The sequence below is a fragment of the Lethenteron reissneri genome, chromosome 41 (assembly GCF_015708825.2).
Source record: "Lethenteron reissneri isolate LAM-NWPU_2019-01 chromosome 41, ASM1570882v1, whole genome shotgun sequence".
In the NCBI taxonomy this organism is placed as follows: domain Eukaryota; kingdom Metazoa; phylum Chordata; class Hyperoartia; order Petromyzontiformes; family Petromyzontidae; genus Lethenteron; species Lethenteron reissneri.
In genome coordinates, this window is record NC_083819.1 from 1,176,376 (window position 1) to 1,200,816 (window position 24,441).

General features: G+C 47.9%; 1 protein-coding gene and 1 long non-coding RNA gene across 3 annotated transcripts in view; one reads left to right on the top strand and one right to left on the bottom strand.

Moving 5' to 3' along the window:
* Positions 1-15,318, top strand: part of LOC133352712 (transmembrane protein 121-like) — a 93,163-nt gene extending 77,845 nt beyond the window's left edge. The window contains 2 exon segments of the mRNA XM_061568534.1: positions 14,098-14,988; positions 14,990-15,318. Coding sequence (XP_061424518.1) covers positions 14,143-14,988; positions 14,990-15,178 — 1,035 coding nt within the window. The 5' untranslated portion in view covers positions 14,098-14,142 and the 3' untranslated portion in view covers positions 15,179-15,318.
* On the bottom strand, positions 2,962-24,157 carry LOC133352713 (uncharacterized). Of its 2 annotated transcripts, XR_009756292.1 has the most exons (4): positions 24,126-24,157; positions 23,223-23,329; positions 15,758-15,840; positions 2,962-3,094 (listed from the first exon to the last, which is right to left on the bottom strand). It is a non-coding gene; the product is annotated as an uncharacterized LOC133352713 (long non-coding RNA). The 2 variants fall into 2 exon arrangements; XR_009756291.1 differs by lacking the exon at positions 24,126-24,157 and having other exon boundaries at positions 23,223-24,014.
* Positions 24,158-24,441: the final 284 nt, after the last annotated feature.

Below are 24,441 nucleotides of genomic sequence, written 5' to 3' on the forward strand. Positions count from 1 at the left end.
AGAGTGAGATGAGAGGGGAGAGATATGAGAGTGTGTGGAGGGGAGTCGAGTGAGATGAGAGGGGAGAGGTAGGTGAGTGCGTGGAGGGGAGTAGAGTGAGATGAGAGGGGAGAGGTAGGAGAGTGCGTGGAGGTGAGCAGAGTGAGATGAGAGGGGAGAGATATGAGAGTGTGTGGAAGGGCAGAGAGGTAGGAGAGTGCGTGGAGGGGAGTAAAGTGAGATGAGAGGGGAGAGGTAGGAGAGTGTGTGGAGGGGAGTCGAGTGAGATGAGAGGGGAGAGGTAGGTGAGTGCGTGGAGGGGAGTAGAGTGAGATGAGAGGGGAGAGGTAGGAGAGTGCGTGGAGGGGAGTAGAGTGAGATGAGAGGGGAGAGATATGAGAGTGTGTGGAGGGGAGTCGAGTGAGATGAGAGGGGAGAGGTAGGTGAGTGCGTGGAGGGGAGTAGAGTGAGATGAGAGGGGAGAGGCAGGAGAGTGTGTGGAGGAGAGTAGAGTGAGGTGAGAGGGGAGAGGTAGGAGAGTGCGTGGAGGGGAGTAGAGTGAGATGAGCGGGGAGAGGTAGGTGAGTGCGTGGAGGGGAGTAGAGTGAGATAAGCGGGGAGAGGTAGGAGAGTGTTTGGAGGGGAGTAGAGTGAGATGAGAGGGGAGAGGCAGGAGAGAGCGTGGAGGGGAGTAGAGTGCGATGAGAGGGGAGAGGCAGGAGAGAGCTGAGAGGGGAGTAGAGAGCGATGAGCGGGGAGAGATGAGAGGGGAAACGTACGCAGTGGTGTGTCCGTGGAGGATCTTGAAGGCGAGTGTTGATCCTGAAATGAATTCCAGTTCATGCGTATGGCAGCAATATGTTCAGGAGCTAAATGCCAATGTCATGGTCTGCTAGTCACGAGAGGGCTGCATGAGAGAGTGTGCGTGGTGCTGCTGTTCCTCTTACCTCTTGAATGAGTGCAGACGACAATGATTTATGGAAAATAAGAACAGGTTTTACCCTTTCTGGCAATAAAACAGTAGGTGTTAAGATGTTGAAACACCAAATAGAAACCTTTTGCAAGGAATTATGTCTGCAATAACCACACGTACTTGTGGTGAACATGCAAACAAATATGCCATGACAATATAGTATATGCATTGTCTGTGAAACTGATTGGCCTACACCAGACAGCCGTCTTTGTTTCACAGACAATGCCATATATTATAATCAGAGCATGTTTGTTTGCATGTTCGCCACAAGTACGTGTGGTTATTGCAGACATAATTCCTTGCAAAAATGTGTCTATTTGGTGTTTGACCATCCTAACACAACTGTTTTATTGCCATAAATGGTAAAACCTTTTCTTATATTTCATCCTGGCAAAAAGGTCCCATAATATACAATGGTTAACGATATGGACCATTGGATGAATGGATTAGGAGCCAACGAAGGGATTGGAATTCTTGTGGTGAGGTAGGATCATTTATGCGTTTTCCGAGCAAGACGTACCACAGTTTGTAACGCTGTCAAATTTGCATGAAATAATGAAATAATCTATTAACATTGGAATAATGCAATGTCAGTTTAAAGACGTGTATTAATTGGCAGATGAGAATAGATGCCCTGAAAGTGTTGAGGCGTCAGTGGCGAAGGAAGAGGTCGAAAAGTGGAAGAAGAAAAAAAAACATCTGAAACATAAAGTGACCTTAGAGAAGATTGAGATTCTGGTGTTGTCACAATGACAGGTCCTCACTGGTGACGACAGTAGCCCCAGATTGTGATGCGCATTGCCCGGACGTCGAGACCCAAAACCAGATGCGGCAATTAAATCTCCGCCAAGACGTGAAAAAAAACTGGATAATTTAGCAAACCTCCAGTGGCCAAAAACTATTTTAGCGCCCGTACACCAGCAGCAGGCAATTGCGCATAACAATAGAGACAGGTGGGTGATTTAATGAGACAAGACCACCGGTAACTAATGGTGTGGGACGCGACATTAGCATCGCATTCAAATTACGCGAATGCATCACGCAAAGCGGTGTGCGCGTGTGCTTTTAGGAGAACCTTAAAAACAACCTTAAAAGTGTTAACTTCACCAAACAAACAAATGGCAAATTGAAAACACGATCACTCTTAACCCAGGCCAGCCAACTTTTATACTTGAATTCTTATTGCCTCAGGGCCCCCTCGGGATAGTGTTTGTGAAACATTGTGTTGGGTGGGGTTATGGTGGGGGGGGGGGAGGTTGCGTGGGCACGTGTTGGCACGTGTGGGAGCGAGCCGGGTGGTTGTGTACACGCCAGGGGCATGGCTCGGTCAAGAGGCCGTATCCAATTGCTTGATATGGCCGTGAGATTTGTTCATCAAAATTACCCGGTGAGCTGAAACAACAATTGGCGATTTGATTGCTTCATGCAGGTGACAATTAATTTGTTTGGCTGCGCTGGGTCGTGGAGGGGCAGAATGACACAACATTTCATCCAGATTTTCGTGGCCTTACCCAAAGATCCATGATGAATCATCATATCGGCCACAAAACCTACATGTTAAATCTAAACATCACACATCCGACAATTCCATGGCTAACGACAGTTCACTCCTCGCTCGCCGTCTCAACGGCGCTCAACGTTCTCACTCTCACACAATAGGCCTCACCGGCTTGGCCTTCTGCTTAAGCAAATCTGTGGCCAAATATTGGTCTTGCTCCATAATTATAATCGAATCTTCTCTTCATGTCTGCTCTCTTATCAAGGGGTGGTCTCTACGCAATATTTGCCGCAAGAGAACTTGCAAAGTATTCTAGCGGCTACCGCCAGTTCCCCCAGAGAATATTTGGCGGGGTGGAGGTCACTTTCCCCGATCATCATCATGCCCCAAGTCGTGGCAATTCATCACAATTCTAGGTTAGGGCGTGGGGGTATGGGGGTGAATTGGAGGCCTGGGAGTGCATCATTACTTAGCTACTGGTTACCAATATTTGAACAAAAATACAATTGCATCAAGTTTTGTACTTTATTTGGTCAACTTCAGCTGTGATGGGCGACCAAGGGGAAGAGCTGCGGGGCAGATGATGGGAGACTGCCAGGGCCGAGCTTGGAGGCTGCGTGTCGACTGCGCGGCAGCTGCGGAATCTGGCGGAGGGCAGAACGCGTTGGCGATGATGAGGTGGTGGTCGTGGCATCAACGACTTTTGCGACGACGACTTCTTTATCTTCATGAAATGAAATACTGCAAAGACAGGATGAGTAATGTTGTATCGTGTGGCAGTGAGGAGGGCCGATTGAATATACTCGAGGAGCAGATGTGCCACCCTACTGGATGGTTTTCTGTTGCCTGAGTGGGTTCTGAAATAAAGTGTATCTGTAGGGATGCCACAATATGGCGATACGAGGATAAATAGTATGCTGTAGGATAAATGGTATGCTGTAGGATCAATGATATGCTGTAGGATAAATGGTAAGCTGTAAGATCAGTGGTATGCTGTAAGATCAGTGGTATGCTATAGGATAAATGGTATGCTGTAGGATCAATGGTATACTGTAGGATAAATGGTATGCTGTAGGATCAATGGTATGCTGTAGGATAAATGGTATGCTGTAGGATCAATGGTATACTGTAGGATAAATGGTATGCTGTAGGATCAATGGTATACTGTAGGATAAATGGTATGCTGTAGGATCAATGGTATGCTGTAGGATCCACGATAATCCGCATTGTCCGTGTTGGTAAATATCGCGATGTCATAATTATCGCTTGCTATTTATTTTTTACATCTGTTACAAAATACTTCTGAAATAACTCAATATTAAAGGTGTAAACTTGTACTTTTTACGGCGTATTTGACGGCACGGTGATTGTACAAGGTCATCGTTTGTTGCTAGTTGATATGTTTACGTTCAGTGTAACTCATTGCCATGTGTATGTTTATAAGCAACGTGCAATATTGCAATGGTTATAATGGCTCGTGGCCGACTTACGTTGAGGGAACTACAGTCGTATAACTTTTCAATATCTATTGCTACGGAATGGAACATAATTACCAAGTGATGGTAAACCGATATCACGATAATAATTTCATGGATAAAAATTTACGTAGGTATCGGATCATGATAAAATAATAATGAATCATATATCTTGGCTTCCTTATTTATTTCCCTCATGATATGGCTTCAACAGTATCTATATATATAAAATCGTTCATGTCTGTCTGTCTGTGTGTGTGTGTGTGGACTTTGGCCCATACGCACTTTCATTGGACGGCGGTTGCCCCTGGCAACGGCTAACCACGCCTTCGCCGCTTTCATTGGACCTGGCAACGGCTAGCCACGCCTTCGCCAAGGGCTGCAGTTTCATTGGACGGCGGTTGCCCCTGCCAACGGCTAGCCACGCCTTCGCCACTTTCATAAGCTCCGTATTTAATTAAATAATAGCCATTACACAGTATTGTTGGAGCGCTGAGGGGGGGGGAAGGAACGCCACCCGTACCCTGCCTCTTCCAAGCCGACAATTTTAGGCGAGGCCGCAGGCTTTGCACGCTACTAGGCCTCGACACCCACCACGCCACTCTGAGGTAAATTCATCAAAGTTTTTCCTACTCTTCACTACACCCCCACCACAATGTGTGCTATTAATATTACTTTTAAACCCAACGCGCCAACAATCGATTACTTTAATGTTCACTGTACAAATACTCATTAAGCTGGGTGAGCGTACTGCCAGTCTATCATGTACACTGTAGCCTGCTTATTAAGCTCGGTGAGCGTACTGCCACTCTATCATGTACACTCTAGCCTGCTTATGAAGCTGAGTGCGTGTACTGGCAGTCTATAATGTGGACTCTTGCCTGGTTATTATAATCGATTCTTTATATGTTCTTTGGACAAACAGTCATTAAGCTGCTTGAGCGACCCCAGTTCGATTCCAACTCACGCCCACCACCGCTGACGATTATTTGAAACGGACCTGGCCCTCCCCTAGGTCCACTCAGCCTCAAAAGCGTAACTGCTGTCGTGTGTGAACATCGTCACTGGGGAGACAAAGGCGGCGGGGCATCGTGGATCCAAGTCCCGGGCGAAGCCGGGTCATGTGTATGTGTGTTTGTGTTTATGTGTATGTCTGTGTGTCTCTATGTATGTGTGTATGTATGTGTATGTATGTGTTTGTGTGTATGTGTGTGTGTATGTATGTGGGTTTTTTTTTCTGTCTTTATGTGTATGTCTGCGTGTCTCTATGTATGTGTGTATGTACGTGTGTGCATGTGTTTGTGTGTATGTATGTGTGTGTCTATGTATGTGTGTGTCTATGTATGTGTGTGTATGTGTGTGTATGTATGTGTGTTATGTGTCTGTCTGTGTCTGCATGTATGTGTGTGTGTATTGTGTATGTGTTTGTGTGCATGTATGTGTGTGTTTGTGTGTATGTGTATGTCTGTGTGTATGTGTTTGTGTGTATGTGTGTGTATGTATGTGTGTGTATGTATTTGTATGTGTTTGTGTGTTTACGCTCGCATTACACAAATGTGTTGCTGGTCTAAGGCGTTCCTCGCACAGCATTGCCGCTTTATTATTTCAGTCGTTTACTGCCTTACGCACCCTGAAAGTCGTGTGTGTCTGCAGCAAGCGCGTGTATGTGTACCTATGGACGCGCGCGCGTGTGTTGTGTAGGGGGAACGGTAGTGTAGTGCTTAGCGTGCTGTCTGTGTCTGTGTGTGTGTGTGTCTGTCTGTGTCTGTCTGTGTGTGTCTGCGTGTGTCTGTGTGTGTGTCTCTGTGTGTGCGTGTGTGGTGTGTGGGGAGCGGTAGTGTAGTGCTTAGCGTGCTGTCTGTGTGTGTGTGTGTCTGTCTGTGTCTGTCTGTGTGTGTCTGCGTGTGTCTGTGTGTGTGTCTGTGCGTGTGTGGTGTGTGAGGAGCGGTGGGTGTAGTGCTTAACGCTACGCTGCGCTACCAACCCGGCGAACCCAGTTCCATTCCCGCTCACGGCCACCACCGGTGACGATTATTTGAACCTCCCCTAGGTCCACTCAGCCTCAAACGAGTAACTGGTGTGGCGTATTAACATCGGCACTTGGGAGACAAAGGCGGCTGGGCGTGGTAGATCCAAGTCCCGGGCGAAGCCGGGTCATGTGTATGTGTTTATGTGTATGTCTGTGTGTTTGTATGTGTGTGTATGTGTTTGTGTGTATGTCTGTGTGTGTATGTATGTCGGTTTTGCCGCCGTGGTGGATCCAAGTCCCGGGCGAAGCCGGGTCATGTGTATGTGTTTATGTGTATGTCTGTGTGTCTGTATGCATGTGTGTATGTATGTGTGTGTATGTGTTTGTGTGTATGTCTGTGTGTGTATGTATGTCGGTTTTGCCGCCGTGGTGGATCCAAGTCCCGGGCGAAGCCGGGTCATGTGTATGTGTGTATGTGTTTATGTGTATGTCTGTGTGTCTGTATGCATGTGTGTATGTATGTGTGTGCATGTGTTTGTGTGTATGTATGTGTGTGTGTATGTATGTGGGTTTTTTTGTATGTGTTTATGTGTATGTCTGCGTGCCTGTATGTATGTGTGTATGTACGTCTGTGGATGTGTTCGTGTGTATGTATGTGTGTGTCTATGTATGTGTGTGTATGTGTTTCTGTGTTTGTATGTGTGTGTATGTATGTGTGTTATGTGTCTGTCTGTGTGTCTGCATGTATGTGTGTGTGTATTGTGTATGTGTTTGTGTGTGTTTGTGTGTTTACGCTCGCATTACACAAATGTATAATGCGGGTCTAAGGCGTTCCTTACACAGCATTGCCGCTTTATTATTTCAATCGTTTACTGCCGTATGCACCCTGAAAGTCGTGTGTGTCTGCAGCAAGCGTGTGTATGTGTACCTATGGACGCGCGCGCGTGTTGTGTAGGGGGAACGGTAGTGTAGTGCTTAGCGTGCTGCCTGTGTGTGTGTGTCTGTGTGTGTGTGTCTGTGTGTGTGTCTGTGTGTGTGTCTGTGTGTGTGCGTGTGTGGTGTGTGGGGAGCGGTAGTGTAGTGGTTAGCGTGCTGTCTGTGTGTGTGTTTCTGTCTGTGTGTGTCTGCGTGTGTCTGTGTGTGTGTCTGTGTGTGTGTCTGTGCGTGTGTGGTGTGTGAGGAGCGGTGGGTGTAGTGCTTAACGCTACGCTGCGCTACCAACCCGGCAAACCCAGTTCGATTCCCGCTCACGGCCACCACCGGTGACGATTATTTGAACCTCCCCTAGGTCGACTCTGCCTCAAACGAGTAACTTAACTACTGTAGCGTATTAACATCGCCACTGGGGAGACAAAGGCGGCCGGCCGTGGTAGATACAAGTCCCGGGCGAAGCCGGGTAGTACAGCTAGTAATTGGGATATAATTGCTGATTAAATATATAACAATGCAATGTCTGAAGACTTTTTTTTAATCGCTCACAAAAATACCAATATCTATCACACCAAAGCACCCTCTGCATTCTTTATATCCCATTATTAATAATTCAAAGTTGTAATTTGCATAATTAATTTGATTCGGGGAATTCATTAATTTAAATCTGTTTTAGTTTCATTAAATGAGCAAAGAACATGCCATATTTACCCTGGATGCAATTTGTAAGCGCTACCTGATGTTATATTATAATTCATTGCCATTTAAATTCGGAAATTCGGTTTCACTTTGGGGATTAACGTGTGAGGAAGGAGCAGGTTCTGCATTTATTAATACATTTGAGTTCATTATTATGGGTCGCTCTGGTCTTTTAAAGTAAATTTTCAAGTAATCGTCGTGTTAAATCCCTAACTTAAATTTGGCTATGGCACCCGCATATTATGATATACTTTTATTTTTTATATAAAAGAATTAAAATTATTTAAAATTGTACCGTGCTGCCCATACACCATTGGCTCGCTCTTGAAGATAGAGAGAGAGGGCGACTCTGGGGCGCTAGGAGGAGGAACAGCGCCTCTGATTGACACGGTTGGCTACGTACGGTGCGAAAGAAGTTCAACAAACACACACGCACCCACCCTCCCCCCTCTCTCTCCCTCCACTCATCTCCCCCTCCCCTCTCCCCCCTCCTCTAATTGGTCTAGCAGCAGGGTCTCCAAACAATGATGATTATGCGAGTTAAAACTCCAGCTTGAGCCGGATCATCGTCATCCTCATCATCATTAACACGTAATAATAGCACTGGAATGATATATAATCCCTTGTTTACCCAGGAAAGCCCTCCACAAAGACACATTTTTTCAGGAGGGTCCTGTTACATGAGACTGTTCAGCCAACAACCAATGGCATTGTGGGTGTTTTAGCTATGGGGAAAAAACTGGAGAAGCCGGAGGAAATTCGTGCACAACAGGGGGAGAACATAAAGCAGTTGTTCTCAGGATGGACTGTTCCCTACCACTGGAATGTGGAATGTCCTCCAGACCATCAATGGAGACAAACACTCCTTCGCACCTTTGCGAGTAAGTGATTTCGTCATGGCGATCACAAATAGTGACGTCAATATTCTCTTTACGTCCCAACGTTAGCAGAGTCTGTTTGACGACGTCGCCACTGCCCGTCATTGTCACGTTGGCGCTCAGAGCGATGAGGCGTGGAGCCGGAGCTGAGATAAAGGCTGGCAGCAATCCGTTTTTAAAGTTTGAAAGCGGCACGCCGGGGTTTGTGTCCACCGTCCTCCGCCCGGGCAGTGTCTCCCGTGATGCAGTGTCTAATACATTGTCACTTTTTAAGCCGGCATATTTTCAGGATTTATGATTTGCTCGAATCATGTTTTATGCTCTGCGGACCATCCGAGGGGCACGCATCTCATCTGCAGGGGGATGTTCGGCATCGGCAGGGGAAACAAACTCTGTTCGCATGTTAATCACATTGATGGATTCGAGCCCAGCGACAGTTCCCGTTAAGCTGCATTGGGGTTTTATCTCGGACCCCCCGGGGTTATCACCCCTTGCTCTTGTCGCAGAGTGGCACCGGATATTAATGTCCATTGCTCTGTACAGAAGTTCCATGTAAGAGCGTCCTCCAGCACAATGCCCCATAGGGAAATCCTGAAACGTGCGGAGGTCGCTGTGTCCACTGGACGCTTTACTTTGTATTTATGGATGTATGTTGAACTTCTTCCGCACCGTACGTAGCCAACCGTGCTCATCGGAGGCGCGGGGAGCGGGAGGGCACCTCGCTTAACACAATGGACAGCACGGGCGTCACGTGGCTAATCATAGCGTGACGCAAGCTGATAGCGTGACCTTGTTTAAACACTCACAATGGCAGCAGAAGCAGATATTTGATGCACAAAAGGAGGATAAAAAAAATCATCTCCGCTGTGTAGAGAATGTGGTCACCAGCCAGAAGAGAGCCGCGGAGCCGATAACGACGACTCACTGGCCCGGATTCACAAACACGGAGGAGGAGGGGGCATCGTCACAGCCGCGATGTCACCACTCAGCTGCTCCTGCAGCAATTATCGTGGCTCAGCCACCTCGTTGTGTAATGATACTTGTAGCTCTACATCGACCACACGAAGAAGGAGAGCGGAGGCTATACGATGACTCGGGATGAAGAGCGTCAGTGTTGAAGTGGGAAACAGAACATGACAGGATCATTGGGACGAGTGGCCGCCACGATCCACTTTTTTTCTGATGCATCCTGTTCAATTAGGGGAGGCTGCAACGCCCGCAGCTTAATTGCACTGATTTGCCAGTCGTGTTTAACCCCCTTGCACTTGTTACAGACAGTTTGTGCATCAAGTGAAGCTTCCCAATTAAGAGAAGCATACCCACAGGAGATCAGTGCGTGTGTGTGTGTGAGGGAGCAGTCACTAACTAGATTGTGGTGCCAACATTTTTTCACTCGACTTTAAGAATTAAGAAAGGGGGCTGAGCCTTCATGGGGGAGGGGGGGGGGGATTGGCCCCCACCAGCCCCCTCCCTCCCCCCACCGCCCCCCTATTCCCCCCTCCCCCCAAGAGGCTGGCGTGAAGACGTTAAACCGACACGCGAGTGAAAGCCCAAGACTCAAAGTGTAATTACGTTGAGAAGTTAAAGCACTGTGACTGCACATTCAATACGCGTGATGTAACATCGTGTATCGTTTTTTCTCTAACAAATAGACCTGAATCAAAGAGAGGCCTTAGCACAACGCCTGCTGTAGGTGAGGTGGTGCCCGCGGTCTGGCTCAGCTAGACGCTACGTGCCACGCGAATCACCCCTTGACGCTCGGGGCGTTGATCAAGTGGCGTCCGGCTCGGGTTAGAGAACAGCAAGATGGCTTTACATCATGGCGGAGAGGGGCCGGAGAGAAGAAACACTCTCTCAGTCTGAATACAAACTTTCGACCTCTGTCCGTACCAAGGCTGCATGTATTTTAACGCGCAGTATATTAACCGTCCCCATAGCCACCTTGGAATACAATAAAACACTCGCGCAGTGCTGTCAGACTTTTAGTAGTAAAGAAAAAAATATATACACTCGGGCAGGGAAGTCGATCCATTAAATTCTTGACTTAACCCAGAAGCTAATAGCGATGCCCCGCGGCGAAAGTCTCAGCTGGGAGTTCTCGAGATGCCTCTTCTGGGTCCGCTCAAATCCTTAAGGAAAGAGAGACGGCGGCAATTGCCATGGCAAGCCACCGCCTTAGCGTCCCGTCCGTCATCTCTCGGCAGCTGTAAATAAACACAACGCTCGCGCTCCTTTGTGCCGTGCGCCAAGTTGCAATGGTGCAGTTCTTCTGGCTTAAGAACCCATTTTTCCCAACTGTGTGGTGTATAGCTCATCCACAGCTGTAAGGGCTGCGTGTGACTGTACAGATATGGACTATTGATTTTCGAGACGTTCCATTAAATGCGGTGGAAAGAAGGAGAAGAGGGTGGCATAGCGAATCCTGTCGCTCTAAGTGATGGACATTATTAAACCCAAGCGAGAACAAGTTGTGGAAACTTACCGCGCTATTAGAGTTACCGTAAGAGTTTCTAAACAGCATAACAAATCCTGAGCTGAAGTGGAAACCGATACTTTTCGTGTCGCAATTTCTTACTCATTTACCGCTGTGATATTAACCAGAATTCAGCGTGATGTACATTCTGAACTTTTCTCACAGTGCTATGCACTAATCAACCGAATATCACACATATCCAGGAGCAGAATATTGTTCCAATATGCAGGGTGTTTTAAAAAGATGGACCCAATTTCAAAGCAAAGCGATTTCTAATCGGCTCCATCTTTTTAAAACACACTGTCCCTTAAATATGTTCCAATTTCCCGCAGGTGTAAAAATGCCTCAAATGCCATGACACCCCGGGGAATAGCCACACAGTGGAACATGAGGATATCCTGCTCGCATGCGTGTGTGTGCTGTGTGTATATGTGAATGCGTGTGTGTGTGTGCTTACTGTGTGAATGTATGTGCTGTTGAATATGGGGAGCGGTAGTGTAGCGGTGAGTGCGCTGCGCTACGAACACAGCGATCCGAGTTCGATTCTCGCTCATGGCCAACATCATTGATGAATACTTGAACCGGTCCTGGGCCTCTCCTAGATCGACACAGCCTCAAAATGAGTACCTGGTGCGGTGTGTAAACATCGCCACTAGGGAGACAAAGGCGGCCGGGCGTGGTGCTGGCCACTCAACCCCTCGTGTGCCGTGCCGGCCTTCATAGGTGCTCATGCCCCAACAGTCTGTTCAGGCTACATGGCGGGCGGGTGGGGGAGATCTTTGTCTTTATTTTTTGCTGTTCAATATTGATGCATATTGTGTGTGCCGATTGAACGTGTGTCAAATCTGTAAATGATGATAAAAAGCCATCAAAACAGATCATGCATTTCTTCATAACTGCTGATAGCTTGTGCATAATGCACAAAGGCTGAGTGCTTTTTGCATGTTGTTTGAAAACTGTTTTTGTTAACCGTGTACGTGTGGACACTCTGAATGTTTGTGCGCTGCCTATTTGGATGTGTGTGCGGCATGCATGTGTGTGGCAAAAATTTCCCACTGGTCCTTGACCTCCCATAGGTTGACTCGGCCCTAAATGAGTACCTGGTGCCGTGTCTAAACATCAGCACTGGGGAGACAACGGGCGGCCAGGCATGGTACTGACTTCACGGCCCCCTCGTGTGCCGTGTCGGCCTTAATAGGTGCTCGCTAATGGCACTTGCCCCAACAGTCCGTCTGTGGTGTATGCGTGTACTGGGTGTGTGTGTGTCGGTGTTGATCACTGTGTTGTACTGAATGTGTCAACATGCGTGCGGACTGACTACATGTGTATTAAGCGTGTATGTGTACTGTGAACATGTGCGCGCTGTTTTAATATGAGCGTGTATTGACTGTGCGCATATTGACGGTCTGTGTGTGCTGACCGTGCGTGTGTGTGAGATGACTAAAGGCACAGCGTTTTGTGAGATCACAAGATATTACGCAGCTGTCCCTGAAGACAGCACCTCCCTTCTTGCTGACAACTGACAAATCACATTGGTTAGAGCGCGACACGACTCGTATCTATGTGGCCAACCCTCGCCAGCCAATCTCAACTCACTTACACGGTGTCCCGGCTAGAAGGCTCTGCATTTCTGCTTCTCCCGCACACGTGACAATGCGCACATTTCACAGGTCGCTGGGAGGGTGGGACAACCGAAGGACGAAACGGGGTTAAAAAATGTAACGTCCGGGAGACGGAGAGAGGGACAGACCGTGATCCTCTCCGTAAGCCGACAGCCAAGGTGGGCAGATGGAAGAGTTAATTCAGGGTGTAGGATAGAGGAAGATGGAATGCTGCTGCAGCAGCAGCATGATAACCGAGGGTCAGGGCCGCCGAGAGGAGGGGCCAATGATGACCGTCATCCCGGGTCTCGGCAGGGTTCAATCTGGCGCTGGCATTTGCAGGAGGAGGCGGCCGGCTGCTGGGAGCAGTCCTGAGGCTTGCAAGGGGCCAAGCTCTTGCACTACTTTACAAGCCCCAGTCAAAGCCTGTGTCCTTTGTGAGTAGGCCTTCATTCAGCAGTGGATAACAGGGTGCCTGGCAATGTTGATGCTGGTGGCGGTGGTGGTGCCAATGAACTCTGAGGGCAATGATGACGGTGGTCGTGATCCTGTTGCAGCTGCTACTACCCTTGTATCTGATGATGATTACGATTCATACTGTGATCACAATCAAATTGGTATCCATTGATATTTAACGTGTGTTAATTTGACAATAAAATCGTGGGATAATATAAAACAATCATATTTTTGATACTGAGTTGGCAGTGGTGCTCGAGCAAATAACAAAAACGCAACACTTTCATCAATTACACTGCCAAAAAAGGAAAACACATCTGTAATGGCCTCCAAGGGGCCACCGTAGTGTAAAGACAGTGCCGAATGAGGGGTGCTACTGTAAGGGCGGAGCCCGGGTGTCGCGTCAGGACGTGACCGCAGGTGAACCCGGGAGGGCACGTGACCGGACGAGGGGGGGCCCCAGTCGGGGGTGAGAGGATCACGTGATGGAGATCCAGAGTCCCCACGAGGGTTCTGGAAGGGGGGCGTGGCCAAGGGCAGGGCCGGCCACGCCAGGGGAGTTCTCAGCGGGGTCCCGAGACGGACCGCGGCGTTCTACTCTGGGAATGAAGTCGCCGTCCTCGATCCTCGGTCTCCGGTCTCCATGCGTGGACCAGGCAGCCAGTCAGCTGTCCTGGTCCGACCGTAGAATTGTCTCTCCGAGTGTTGGTTAAGTTAGCCGTGGTGGTCACCACCCTATGCTGTCATCCTGTCAGAGTTACCCGTTGTGTTAAATAAACATGTTGCCTCCAAGTACAAGTGTGCGCCTAAGTTAACTCGCACTACACATATATATAATAGGTGACGTTTTGAGAAGTGGGCCTTTTTCAGAGTTACGAAGAAAGACTAAATAAGAATAAACCATTGCCCCGAAACGTCACCTGTACATTTTACTTTTGAGGTCATCAGCGTTCTTTGACGAACACGCGAGGTTTGATACGGGAGTAAGAAGTAAACAAATCCATTTACACAGTTGGGGGGGGGGCGGGCGGGGGGGGGTGAGATTTATCATTGCCATTGCCGACGATGCCATCAATCGTCCGTCTGCTTGACTGACACCCACCTCTGTTCCCGTTTGCGCCGCGTGTCTCTCCGTGTCTCTCCGTGTCGCCCCCTCCCCCCCGCAGCCACGGAGCCACCGGCTCGCGCGAGAGAGCGCCGCGCTCTCCGCCATGGTCTTGCCGGCGCCCGACCGCTGCCACGTTTGCCTCTTCACAGCGCTCATCGTGAGCAGCATGGCCCTGCTGGACGCGTACCTCGTGGAGCAGAACGCGGGGCCGCGCAAGATCGGCGTGTGCATCATGCTGCTGGTGGGCGATGTGTGCTTCGTCATCGTGCTGCGCTACGTCGCCGTGTGGGTGGGCGCCGAGGTGCGAACCCCCAAGCGCGGCTACGCCATGGTGCTCTGGTTCGTCTACGTCTTCGTGCTCGAGATCAAGCTCTACTTCGTGTTCCAGAACTACAAGGCGGAGCGCTCGGCGCTGTCGGGCGCCGCCGCAGCCGCCGCCGACGTGACGGCGCGCAAGGTGCTCACGCTGCTGCTGTCGGTGTGCGTGCCGGCGCTCTACGTGTCGCTCGTCGCCGTCGACTACATGGGCTACCTGCGGGCGTTCTGGCGGAAGGAGGACCTCCGCAGCCGCATCTTCTGGGTTGTGGTCGACCTGCTCGACGTCCTGGACGTGCAGGCAAACCTGTGGGAGCCCACGCAGCGGACGCTCATGCCGGCGTGGGCCGAGGGCCTCACCTTCTTCTACTGCTACGTGGTGCTGCTCGTGCTGCCGTGCGTGTCGCTGAGCGAGATCAGCATGCAGGGCGAGCACATCGCCCCGCACCGCATGCTGCTCTACCCCATCCTCAGCCTCGTCACCATCAACGTCGTCACCATCCTCGTGCGCCTCGTCAACATCCTCCTGTACAGGGACGCCCGCGTCTCGGCCATCTTCCTCGGCAAGAACGTGCTGGCCATCGTCATGAAGTCGGCCACGTTCGTCGGGTACCACCGGCAGGTGCACAGGAACTGCTCCGCCGCAGCAGCAGCAGCCGGCGCCGGCGCCGCCGCCACTGCTGCTGCCCCCGCCGGGCATCGCGCCCGCCGGGCTGGCCATCGAGCTGCAGCAGAACTCGATGCCGCACCACCACAGGCCGCACGGAATGCCGCGGCAGAGCCTGCCCGAGATGCACAGCCCCATCGGGGAGATCGACACGTGATCGAAGCGACGCCCATGGCGGCGGCGCCGGCCGAGGAACGGAGGAGGGCGGCGGTGGCCCTTGAGGCCCTTGCGGCCCTTGCGGCCGTTGCGCCGGCGCTCGGCTCTGCTGGACGTGCGTTGTTTTAGCGACGTGTAGAGAGGTGGCAAGGAGCTGTGCGTCTCCGGGAGATTGGTCGGCAGGAAACATGCCAGCGTTGGCCTCGGGCAAGACCCGCCTCTGGATTTTGTTGCAAATGCTGCATAGGGCGGCCTTTGTCCAGCGGAATGGATTGCGATGATGATGATGATGCTGCTGCTGATGGTGTCGGCGCAACTGCCGATGACCATAAAAATGACCTGATGATGTTAATGATGTTGATGACCATCATTGCCGTTCACGAAAATGCCGATTAAATGAATTGTGATTTGGACAGGAATGAGAATGGGCATACGGCGGAACAAGCCGCCCCGATTCGGGAACCGTAGAAATGTGAACAAAGAAATGATAGTTGCGACGTGTCAAAACCATCCATGGTGGTGATGGTGGTGGTGATGGTGATGGTGGCGGTGATGTTTTTTTTATTGTTTTGCACGGTACCTTGAAGCTGTCGAGTGCCGAGGCGGCTGGAAGTGTGCGTTGGTCTCCGTTTGTCGTGAACGCGTGCGGACGCGCGTTGCCGGCTGTGTGACGACAAACAGGCCTGCACGTTAAACGACGTGACCCCCCCCCCCCCCCCCCCCCCGGTGCCGCACGTTGCACCGAGCGCTCGGGAGCAGCGGCTGATGTCGATTGCGGCTGTCGACAACGCGGGAGCCGGTCGTTGATTGAGCGCGGCCCGCGTGGGCCGCTAGAAGCAAGCGTAGAATCGCACGTCAACGCTTAACAACAACAAGAATGATCGGGCGATGGAAGCGCGTGGGGGCGAGTCTCTTTTAAACGTTTTTGTTTTTGTCCTCCTTTGCTTCCCTTGCGAATAGTCGATGGCCCTGTCTAAGACAGAAAAGTTTCGTGAATTGCTGTTTACATGTTGTACGTGACAAATTTTCTATGTGCAAACGTTTCTGCTTACTGTCGGAGGTAATGCTGATGGATATGACTTTGGCAAAAAAGAAAAAAACGCCGTACAAAAAAACTTGAGGAAATAAAAATGATGGGGCGGAAATGGTTACGATCGTTTTGTATCAACCAGAAATGCGTTTTTACCTCACACCGCTGTGCTGTGCGCACTTTGACTGGATTTATATTGTGTTTTTTGTGTTTCTGAAGTATGCAGATTTTAACAGCAGCCCAACTAACATGCGGAGCATTCCCCTCTCCACCCCCACCCCCCCAACTCTTCTTTGTAATTAATGTTATTTATTAAAAATTTTGTCAATGCAAATAACCAAACATGAATGGAAACATGCCCTTAAACAAACCATTGCCACATAAGAGGTATTGCTGTGCTACACAAATGTTAAGCTCACTTTGAAAAAAAATGTGAATTAAGTATTTATACGTATATAAATACTTTTCTTTATTGTATTTCTATGACGTGGTTTCTTGATTTAATAAAGCTCAAATATTTTACTCCGCAGGCAATTCTTTACAAGGAAGTGAGGATCTTGCCAAAGAATTGTAAATCCTCCGCAGGTTTCTGTTGGACAAAGTCACACTTTTTTTTTACGAGTTGATTCTATCACCTGCTCATTTGTTCACCACTGCAACGCTCGTGAGAGATGTTTACTACCTCGTCTGGTACACAGGAGGTCGTGGGTTCGATCCCGACCCTGACGACTGCTGTATATTCGGAGTTTGCGGTGTCTCTCCCCCTGTGGTCGCGTGGAGTTTTCTCCGGGTCCTCCGGTTTTTTGCTCCACATTTAGAATCAACATGCCTTTACAGTATTTGGCTGCTATACATTGCCACATAAGGCACTTCCATAATAGAGCTTGTTAAGTCACTTTGTTTGGCTATCATTTTCGGCCAGGTTGCTTCTGAAAAAGACTCATCTAGCTCAGTGGGCCTTACCTGGTAAAATACCAAATAGTTTAGTTTAGATAGTACTCGCATACACACACACACTACGTACGTCATTATGGATATGATGAGTTCTACTGCACTCCATCTCGGATTAGCATGGTTGGCTACGTACGGAGTGAAATAAGTTCAACATACATCCCAGTTTCATTAAAACTACTCAAATATTATACTCTTAGGTTTTTTCGGTAAAGTCACGTATTATTTTTATTATTTATTTTTACCTACGTGACTTTACCGAAAAAACCTAAGAGTACGATTCCTTGCAGTCACGAAAGCTTCAAATCTAGAATTACTCAAATATTGGCCACGATCTTTTTTGTTTACATTTTTGTGGGCATCTCTTAGCCATATCCAAACGTGTTTGGGGGTATCTGGAAACCCACACCACCCACAGTGGCTGCATCCATGCCGAGTGACCAATCTCTCCCACACCACAACAGATGGCGCATTTAAATGGACAGCAAGGAGCAAACCAGCGGTTGGTTTGCCGTTGCTCTTTATGCATTAATCAATCGAGACCGCAGGCTACGTTTAATCCACCTGCGCTGCATTTCTCTGCACGTGTGAATTAATGGATTCACCTGGAGGCTAGAAATTACAAATGCCCGCATGGTGAGATGAACGTCCAACACACGACTGCCGTGGTGACTGTTCGCATGAACATTGCTCATTGATTCCTCTTCCCACGTTAAGGCTTTGGTCGACTAAACTGACTTGGTACCGCTCGCACTGCCTACGTTGTGAATTCACTCCCACCGTGTCCCCTCTTTGACCAAGGTTCGTATAACCGTGCTCAATTCAAGAGACACGTTAACTCTCTTTATTAGGCTTTCCATGGCGCAACTTGTTGCTGGCCGCTCGATGTTTTGAGTCACGTGTCTCAGCAAACGTGATGAAAAAAAACAAATCCCAGAGAGTGTGGATTCAACTCTGTAAGCCTTCATCAATAATATCAACAGCTGAATGTAGTGTGCGATAACAGGAATGGTTCACTCATCCAGTAGTGTTAGAAGATTTTGACGACTTTGAGTCATCCTTCACGTCGTGATTTGATTAGTTTTTGTCTCGCTTTTTACTTTCTCATTTGCATTGTTCCATCTTTTACTTGTAGCATTCCATTTGCTTCATTAGCCCAAATGTAACAAAAGCATATTATTGAGACGTCATCTTTATCAAGTGCAAACATTATCATCATCAGCCATGATCAATCCACTGCTGGATGAAGGCGGCTCCAAGCCGCCGCCCCCGCCACCACCTCTCATGAACCCCACGACGTGACAACTCGCCCGACTCCCGCACATGAACTGATTTCATCGCTCCATCTCCTGGATGGCCGTTATCTCCTGGATGTGGTTCCGTTCCTTGGCGTTGGCACGTAATTCGTTTCACTCGTAAATAACAGCATCAAACATGTATGATCCCACTCGTATATCATGCGTGTAAGAATCAATTCCAATCAATGCCTTGTTACGTGTCTCGTGTGTACAATGGGATCAACTAAACCTGCACTTAACTGTGGCTGTGGCCACTGATATACTGCACTGATTGCCCCACCTTTGTATTCTAAAAGCGTGCCCACGGTTATGAGCTAAATTTAAACATTTGTGAATGCGTGTTGCCAAAATCCAATAAGAACTCAGAACGACGGTAGTGATAATACAAAAATACAAATTCGTAATCACTATCTAAACCCAGTCCAGAAGGTTGCTAGTGCAATCTCAGTTGGGGATTGACTCCACCCATCATATCTCTGCGATCGATAAAATAGGTATCACTTTGTGGGGAAGTCAACAGCGGTTGCCCTATGGATAGACTCGCCCCCGCCATAGGAATGTGGAATTTTCACCACTGGCTCAGGGCTGTAAACAGGAGCTGAGCACTGCCTCATTGTTCATTTGAGCAGCAAATTACGATTGAACAAAAATGTACGTGTTCACTGCTAAAACACATAATCTAAACATTGTCATCTGTATCATTTGGCTGGTATCTCCCCCTGGTATACAACTGTTCCCTCCGGTCTTAATATACTTGAATTATTACCAACAGCACACTGAATGAAGCGAGCAGGATCCGCATGCTAATATAAAGTGCACGTTTTCCACATTTACTTCCCTTTGGGGGATAAAAAGAGTGTTTTGGATACCTTCATGTGAAATTGCTTTGGATTCTCTAATGTTTTGGTGGAAAGGTCATCTGAGAAAGAGTACATTTGAGACTGGCACCTTGAATTATATCTCCAGTTTGTGCCACAATGAAACATGTTTTCTAACCTTTGAAATAATGGAAAAATTATTAATCGGTTAACGTTTGTCATTTAACCCCTTTGCACTGAATAGTGTAATGTGTTTACTCGATAGTATGAAGTGTGATATAAACATTCAATTAAATGCTTTTTAAATATATATACGAAAGATATTTTTTATTCAGATACGATTGTCATTGAGGAACAATGCATTTTAAATAGTCTACATTTATTGTCCAATATTTATTCGCAGTATTAAAAATATCATTTGGAATTCCTCCAACTCCCGGAAAAAAAACCCATTGAAATAAAGTAGAAAAAATATTTCCGCACCAAAATATAAAATTAGGTGCAAAAAAACTCCCTAAAATAATTAGACAACCCCTTGTCGCACGTGTCTGCTGCAGTAACTGGCAAACGTTAGCTAATTAATACATCGTTACTTACGTCCACAACAGATGGTCACTGGACAGAGGGCCCTTGCGAAGAAGTGTAAACATCGTAAGGGAGGCTGTGGCCGCCGCTGACTCGTGCCAGCTGATTCTCTCGCAAGCCGCGATATCGCTCCAGCTTCAAGTTAACGGCTCGAGGTGTCATTTCCTGAGGGTGCTTTAATTATCGGGCAAACTGCGAAGGAGAGGGGGGTCTTAGTAGGTGAGTAAGAAATTGTCATTGACACAAGGGGCCCTCAATGGCACCTTGACTTGGCAGCTGCTAAATCCAGGTGTCTACTCCTTGAGTGGCAATTCACAAGCCATGAAATTGTCATATTGAAAATTAATAATATTCCCGCCGTGCCCTTAAAGGAGCCATAAAGTAATGCGGCATGATTTACTGATTGCTCGCAGGTTGTGTATTAATTAACATTAATCACCCCGCGTGTGTGTGTGTATGTATGTGTTGCTTGACAACAGCCAAAGAAACCCGGCTTCCAAATGACTATAAACTCTGCATGCTTATCACGGCAAACTTTTAGAGAAGCAGTTGATAGTATTTGAGATGCAATGAATAGGGGCCACCTGAATAATAGGGCTCGTTTTATAATTGCTGCCAGTTGTCTGCTCTTAATAGGAAGATTATGGAATATAAGCCGCTATTAATTTCCATCGAAAATGTAACTGCACGGATATATCGTTGAGAAATGCATGACCGTGGCTCAGTTCCACTTCTGCGAGCCTTTTACGGCAATAAGGAAGCTGGAAAGGAACAAGACCTGCTGATAGTCGCAGGGGTGAATTGGCAAATTGCATTGGAAAATTGGCAAAAAAATAATTAAGGGTAAGAATTAGTACAATCCGCTTTGATTGCAGTGATGGGATGATTAGAATGTCGCAAGGGATCATTTGTTTCCCTTTATTAATGACAGGATTGTAGTACCATATGCAGGTGCTCCTTATTGCTGAATGTGGATACCGTGGGATACTCAATAAGGCCATGCAATTTTGCACAACAGAGAATATTGAAAAGGTTTTGATTGCACACTGTTTTAACGGAAACATGCCACGTATTATTGATAAGTGCTGTATATTCGGAAAAAGGTTGCATCTTCATTTTGGCTTCAAAGAAACACACTCACAACCTATGTCAGAGAAATACGTTATTTTGAAGCGGAGATACATGATGAATCCCTGCAGTCACGAAAGCTTTAAATCGACAGCCACACAGCTGTATACAATTTAGCAACATTGTAAAATGCTATCCTTGTCTGTTCTCTCTTTCTAAAGTTGGATTATTTGGCTAATGATTATTTTACAGCCAAAAACAAACCACACGGGAGGGGCTCTCGAGGTCTCCCTAGAGCAGCGTTCTTCACTCATTATTTACAGACGGGGGGGGTGAGGGGGGGGGGGTGAGGGGGGGGTGAGGGGGGGGTGAGGGGGGGGGTGAGGGGGGGGGGGTGAGGGGGGGGGTGAGGGGGGGGTGAGGGGGGGGGTACTTTCGCCGATAAGACATCACCAGTGTGAGGGCCGCCACACCGCCTGCAAGGGTTGTTTCCACATGCTACGGGGGGGGGGGGGGGGGGCACACGTTAGGGGCCGCACTAAAGGCCACCAGGGACCGCACTAAAGGCCACCAGGGGCCGCCAGCGGCCCTTGGGCCTTGCAATGAAGAACGATGCCCTTCAGCGACCTCCAGCGGTGGCCCAACTCCTCCCAGCGGTGACGTGGAGGCAGCAATTGCCGGGCGGCACCGTTACCCTATTTTAGACAACGCTTCACAATCGCGAAGCCACAGAGGCGTGCTGCCGAGGGTGCGGTGAGAGTTATTTTTGGAAGTTCTGTGGCTTCATCTTGTGGGGTCATTCTCTGACATGACGTGAATCCCTGCTGACAACTTTGATTTCCACAAGGACACTTCCCTTGCCACGCGACTTGTCGACTCGATAGTGCGGTGGTAAATACAATCTTTGCCAAAATGCCCAAATTCTGTACAATTTAAACCTCCCAATAGCGGTGCTGACTGTTAGCCACTGAAATCGTTAGTCTATCAGTTATTACTATAAACAATCGAATAAAATTGACCACGAAATTAACATTACATGAACAAATAAATCAAATTAATACTTCGCATGGCGCTCAGAATACAATAACACTACAAGAACGGGACCAGCAGCGCAGTGACTCTCTCAAATTTGCGAAAGCGACAGTAAAATTACACAAACGATACAACAACATAGCGCTAAAATTAATCACTTGAATTCTCATGTTATTACCGACTAATGCAATTACAGTATACTAAATTCTAACTACAGTATATCAAATAAATACAAATATTACTACAAGATGTTGGTGATGACACAACTACTATATTGCAATAAAGAAATAACATCAATAAATGCAACTCCTAAATTAAAACACAGCGATCATTATTTGAACTCGACCACGATAACAACTACCAGACTATAACAATGGCAAAAATATTCGAACAAAAATACAACACGAAGACAATTAAAATATAATAAGTATCCTACTAACACTCAAGTCAGAGTTACTTCTAGCTCAAGGAAGCATGGAGGTGGTGCTTATCTCCTGTTGACAGATTGAAGCCAGTGGTGGAAATTCCACGTACCTATGACTCAACAGATTCATCAATACGTATCGCCTTAAAATTAAATATATAACAGGTGACGTTTCAGGCAATAGCCCTTCTTTATAGCACATTCACAAAAATCACTATACTACGAAGAAGCGCCATTGCCCAAAAAGTTGCCGATTGCATATGTTCCATGTTAAGGCAGAGTGTTGAGGTGTTGTGCTCATTATTAACTAGCGGGTAGTACCCGGCGTTGCTCGGGTCTTAAAAATATTTCAAAAGTACTCTTACAATTCTAGATTTGAAGCTTTCGTGACTGCAAGGATTCATATTCTTAGGTTTTTTCGGTAAAGTCATGTGGGTAAAACATTAAAATTAATAAAAGTAAAATAAAAATAAAATAAAAATCACGACGTTTCGGAGGCAACACAAGCTTCCGTCTTCCGATTGCTGTATCAAGATTGCTGTATCAAGATACAGCAAGATACAGCAATCGTGATGTGACGGTTCCACCTGAAGACTGGAAGCTTGTGTTGCCTCCGAAACGTCGTGATTTTTATTTTATTTTTATTTTACTCTTAAAAATCTAACAGCAGTGCGTACTGACTTTGGTGGTACCTGCTATGATTACAGCAGTGCATACTGTGGTGGTACCTGCTATGATTACAGCAGTGCATACCGACTGTGGTGGTACCTGCTATCACGACAGTAGTACATGCTGACTCTATAGCAGTGTTTATCGACTCTATAGCATAAAGTACTCACCTGACAGAGTGGCGTGGTGAGGCCGAGTCCCGTGCAGAGCCTCCGGCCTCGCCTAGATTGTCCAGCCGGCCGAGGTGGCACCTTGGCAGGCTGGGGTTGGGCTGCTACTAGGCCTCGGCAAGGTAAGGTAAAAGGTTGAAACAACGAGCCTACCTTTACCTTACCTTTTACCCTTACCCCATACAAATTACCTGATTACAGGGTAATTACTGGGGTACTACTACACATGAAAAAGGTTTATAACAGGCAAATGCTAGGTAGAGCGTTTTATTAATATAGAATACTCTCGATGATTCCAATTTTAAATGGAGGCCACGGACTGCGCTACAGAGCTTCTAGCGGTAAACAAGGCACCGTGTTTACCGGGTAATACTTCGCACTACTTTTACCCTACTGGGTAATCCTTCCGTGCTACCTTTACCCTGTTACCCTTTACCTTACCCCTTGGCATGTCGACACCTTTACCCTTTTACCCGGTAAAAAGGGTAAATTACCTTGCCTTGCCGAGGCCTAGCTGCTACCCCTGACCCCCCCCACCAGCCACGATCTCCCCGGCCGCTCTGCAGTAATATCTACGGCCTATAGTGGTAGCATCTAGCGACTGTATGGTAGTACTGCACGTATCGGGGTGGGGGGGGGGGGGACATCACACAGTGAAGAATTCACGTCAGCGTATAGTGTATTCTTATAGCATTTTTTACGCGAAAGAAAATGTCCCCCTCACTCCCACCGAAGGCGTGCGACTTGGCATGGGCCGTGTTCCCCCCACCAAAGGCGCGTGAGTTTGTATGGTCGTGCACGCTGTCATAAATAAATAAAAGGGAAGCGCACAAAAATCTCACTAAATCGCCAATTAAACTAATTTCAAGTTGACGGATGTAAAAAGGAATAGCGCTTGCTCACCGCGGGGCTTACGGCGTGGTGCCTGGCTATTTCTTTTCACGTGAACCCCACCGTTGGAGAGCCAAGCGCGCGACCACACACAACCCCCGCCACAAACCCACACACAAATTTTGACTTTTATATATATAGCAGAAAGTTAGAAGATAGACTGCGCTTGTGCACCACTGTCACTGCAGCATCGCCACAATCCCTAGGACGATCACAGCTAACGTCTCACAAAGTAGTACTTATTCTACCGACCCTGGAGGGATGATGGGCTGAGTGAACCCCCATCCAGGAACTGAAACTTGCGACTTCGTTCGCTCTAGCACTGAGC